We start from the raw sequence: 4632 nt of genomic DNA on the forward strand, positions 1-4632 counted from the left end.
TTTCAAAACACCAATAGACTTTTCATCTTCAATAGCGTGTTCTAACTCTGATGAAGTGTTGTCTTGAAGTGGTTTGTCGTATATTTGTTTCTCTTCATCCATTGAGGATGCCTTCACTTCGGAATTGACTGATGATGGCATTATGAAAAAGGAAAGGAAAAAGAATAAACCTTTAGACTAAGTGAGTTGGAGATGAATAGTGAAAGAAGGTGTTGACTCTTTTTCCAAAGTCAGGTGGGGAATAGGGATATATCTCTTCCCTTTTATATTATTTTCTTTTTCGAACCATCCTTATTCCACTATTGTTACTTTTAGGCAAATTGATTGAAATTCCACATTATTAAAGAAAACAATAAAAAAGAAGCGACGCAGATACTTGTTTGAATTGCTTTTTTTTAAAAAAAAGTTTTCAGTGCCTAGCAAAATGTCGTCTATATTTCTTGGTTTTGTGTAATATATGTATGCAATTTTCCGGATAACTAAACGTAAATAGCTAAATGTCGTCTAGTTCTTCTATTTTAACCGCCATTACCTATCATTAGTTTCCACACGGTGATCGATTCATATTTTCACTACACTTACATAGGCATTAGCCAAAATGATGCTTTGTATTGCCCATGTCTGACATGAGTTTGTGGCTATGTTCGTAAAACTTGTCGATGGAGATAAATTTAAAAACTTACAACTCATTATGTCTGACTTTTATTGGAGCAGGTCAACACTAACTATAAAATAGGTGGCTCAGTTTAGTTTGCTCAATAGAACGTGTAGCTTTCATCTCACCATTTACATAGTAAGCACAAGCATATTGCATTGCTGACAGAGTTTTAACAATCTTTCAAACTGGCTGAAAGTTAAGCCATCTCAAATTTAACATTGAATCATAAACAATACTTTCTAGAAGAGCAGATAACAGCAGTTGTTACTTCTCCGCTCGTTCACAAGCTAATTACTCTAGACTAGTGAGATTTTCTTTGTGGCGTTGTTTTTTCTAATTTTAGTTTCTTTCGGCGTTTAAACCCCATAAAAGAAAAGACAACTATTTTTAAACTTTTTTTTCTTGTCCTCTCCTGCGGAAAATTTTTTCTCGTAACTCATTCCGAATTTAAACTTGGCTTAACGAACTCTAATGATTTCCTGTTTAATCTAGTGAATATAATCCCTTATGGGTCTTCACTAAACTATTACTGATTCCAAGAATGGTTTTGTATGTTTTCAGCGAGTGCTTTGGAAATGAATTGTCAATGTATCTTCTATCTTTATATTTTTACTATTGGCTCCTCTTTTTTTTCGGTGTCTGATGGATAAGATAAATTTGTTTTAAATAGCCAGTTGTGCATATATCGATTCCATCAGCAAAAAGTCGTGCATTCTAAGACTAGGAATCCGTATAATATGTCACAGGAAACATTTATAATTAGAAAATGGTGCAAACAGGTGGAGACAGAGTTTCTAGTGTATAACAAACGATTGTTGCATTATAATAGTATAGAAATAACTTATAGAACTATATAAACTACGTAGGATATAGACCATATTTCAAGGTCTATTACTACTGAGGAATTTAGAATAGGACTGCAATTAGAATGGCCAAATCAGGTGATTATTGCAGCAATCATTTTCTAAATATGTTCCATTACATCTAGTATATTATTTCTGATGAGGCAAATTGTATACATCGGGGCTTAATCAAAAAGCGTAAAATTTTTCAATTCTTCAAATCTCTTGAGCTAGTTTCATATTACACCATTATAGCTGTCAATGGCATGTTTTTGCCGCTATGTGTATTGAATCTACTTGACCGCTCGTGATGAGACCGTTTGTTAAAAAGTTTGTAAGGTTTTCTATTTTAAAATTTTCCTGACCTTTATGTCAAACAAGTGCAAAATTAGTGACTGTCTGGGCTATTAATTGGTTCAAGATTCCACTTTACAAAGCACAAAGAGACCGGCATTTGCTCTATCTCTCTAGTCACAGAAGACCGTTTTCTTATTTATTGTCCCACTTGGTACTTTGATGTTGTTATTCTCTCCTTCTGTGACATCGTCTAAACCTGAAGAATACAAGTTGCAGGGCATTTATACTGCCATTGCAAGTTTAGATTTATTGGGTTACGTTTTGTGGCAAATCCATACGTGCAGACTCTATTGTTCTTGGCCCTCTTTAAGAAGAAGATTATGCAAATATTCAGGACAACAGCTTCAAAGACGAAATACATTTTACAGCAGTGGTAGTGAGACTTCGCGCGATGAGGTCTAAACGATTTCAATGGTACATGCAGCAATCATAGAACCAAAGGATCAGTTAAGAGTAACTAAAAATGTTTATTCCTGCAACAGGTGAGTATAAAATTGAACGAGTAGGTAAAAAAAAATGAACCAATTGCCGGGGTAGTCGTAAATGAATACTGATCGGGATTACGCAAAATTGATTTTTTGACAATTTCTTTTTCTTTCTCTCTTCGTCACAATTGTTTTTTCAAACCAACACAAAATTAAAATGTCGTTTAATTTGATCAATTTGATCAATGAATAAGTAAGAGGGTGGAAGAACAGAAAGTAATGACTTATATTCAGTGCAGTTATTAACTGTGATGTGGTTAGTATGTAGTATATACTAAAAGGTCCAATATCTTGTTAGATAATCTATATATGAAAAATGACAGTAGGATGATGAAATAGATAAAAAAAAATGTCTTGACATAGTTCTAGAAATGTATTTATTTGCGATTACGGACAGACAAAAAAAGAAATGAACTTTAAATTTAAATTACACAAAATTGAATTTTTGTTGCTTTGTTTCTGTCACTCTTTTGGAAAATGTCGCTATTGTTCTACAGTCAAAGGAGATGCGATGAGAAAGCATGTTGAGTTCAAAATTTATTGTATTTGTTTTGATTTAAGCCATGAAAGGACAATTTCAACATAAGAAATGGGTCATTGAGAAGCTGAAAACTTTTTTATGTGATATGCGAGTGCTAGCATTGTTCTAATCTTTTCATTCACTCATATCATCTGTTCTTGTACTGTCATTTATGACACTATACTTTGCTTTTGTTCTCTTTCGACGTCTTGGCAATGCTGGGTTCTTTTGTTATTCAACCCAACAAAATTTACACTTCCGTTCCAGAAGGAAAATCTTTTCTCGTAATTGGTTTTCAATTTAATCTGGGCATTCTCAAACAGCCGTGTCTGTGTTGCAAAGAGAGAAGTTAAGTCTCTTTTGAAAGTATCCAATTCACTCAGCCCCTTCTTCATTTTAACTCTTTTACATTGATAGAAAGTGGATAAACGTTTTGCTGTCTTTTTTAACTAGTCGAATTGCTATGGTTTTTTATCAGATGGCATCAGTGTTGCTTTTTCTTTTTCTCCTCTGATGAAATAGATTAAACTGTCGTTTTTTAGCCCATTGTGCATATATTTTACCAATGTTGCAAAAACTATTCTACTTTTCATAAATATGACGCCAAACTAAATACAGATTGACAAGACAATACGGCTAAAAAGTTGTTCAAAAGGCTTTAGCGGGTGAAGTGCATTTTAACACGTTTAGGTATTTTAAGTAACTGGACATACATACAAAAAAAGCTTGTTCGGTTCTTCTAGATCTCCCCAAAGAGGAAACGCAGCTGCTCGTAAATTAAAATCGTGCATTAAAACATTACTCTACAAAGATATCACCACCTAAGCCTTCTCGCTCTTTCTAAAACTAAAATCTTTGATGAAACTACCCAATGAGTCTTTGGCATTCTCTTCCTCAACATTGTCAATCGTTTGTTCTCTTGTAAGCTTTCTGTCTCTCAAGAACAATGCGCAAATAATCATGGGTGCAACAAAACATATAGCAACGATTATCAATAATCTCTGAACTTCACCATAAGCTTTTGTGGCACCTTGTCTCTGGGATGTGTTCCAAGCATAGGTTTCTGCAAAGACATACGGACTGCCATAAACACTTACAGCTGTAGTTGCATCAAGGTATTTTTCCAACCGCTTAAGTAAAGTTTGAGACCAAATGGCACCAGCAACGGAAGCACCGACAGCAGAACCAATTCTGTATAGAGTGTAAACAGCGGATGTAATAACTGCCATATGTTCGTGATTAACACAACTTTGAGCAGTGACTGCAAGCGAGGAGGAAAAGAATCCTGTACCAACACCCATAAGTACTTGACCACCAATAATACCTCCGTGGGCACTCAATGTTGATCTGTAGTGGTACATAAGACCAAATGCAATCATCCACAACGAACACCCAAAGATGACAAAACCTTTCAAGCGGCGGATGTAGACGATGAATAACCCAAAGATTCCACCACAAAGTGTTGATGCAAATGACCCAAGACTGGTAATTCTGGTTGCCGATTTCTGAGTTTCGTTAACGGCAACAACCAAAACTGTGTATAACAAGTTAGATTCAACGGCAAAAACGAAATCAAACAAGAATGAGATTAAACCAGCCGACCAAATACCACGGTCTTTCATCAATGAAAATGGGATAATTGGATCTTTGGCAAAGTATTCCCACACAGCGAATACTGGAAGCAAAACACAACCAATGACAATAGGAGCAATGATGTTACCTTGCTTCCACTTCTCACTTGTACCACCAGCCAAAGTCAATGGCACCAAC

General features: G+C 35.1%; 2 protein-coding genes across 2 annotated transcripts; both read right to left on the minus strand. All coding sequences in view use genetic code 12, as the record gives it.

Annotated features, from left to right (window-relative positions):
• CANMA_003591 (uncharacterized protein) lies at positions 1-141 on the minus strand (the record flags this gene model as incomplete). The annotated part of the gene is made up of 1 exon (XM_051815780.1): positions 1-141. A coding segment is annotated over one exon (141 nt), but the record flags the coding sequence as incomplete, so codon positions are not given.
• A 3542-nt stretch (positions 142-3683) lies between these two features.
• Positions 3684-4632, minus strand: CANMA_003592 (ARN1; the record flags this gene model as incomplete). Its single annotated transcript, XM_051815781.1, has 1 exon — positions 3684-4632. A coding segment is annotated over one exon (949 nt), but the record flags the coding sequence as incomplete, so codon positions are not given.

This window comes from Candida margitis (genome assembly GCF_024628925.1).
Source record: "Candida margitis strain CBS 14175 chromosome Unknown scaffold134, whole genome shotgun sequence".
Classification (NCBI taxonomy): domain Eukaryota; kingdom Fungi; phylum Ascomycota; class Pichiomycetes; order Serinales; family Debaryomycetaceae; genus Lodderomyces; species Lodderomyces margitis.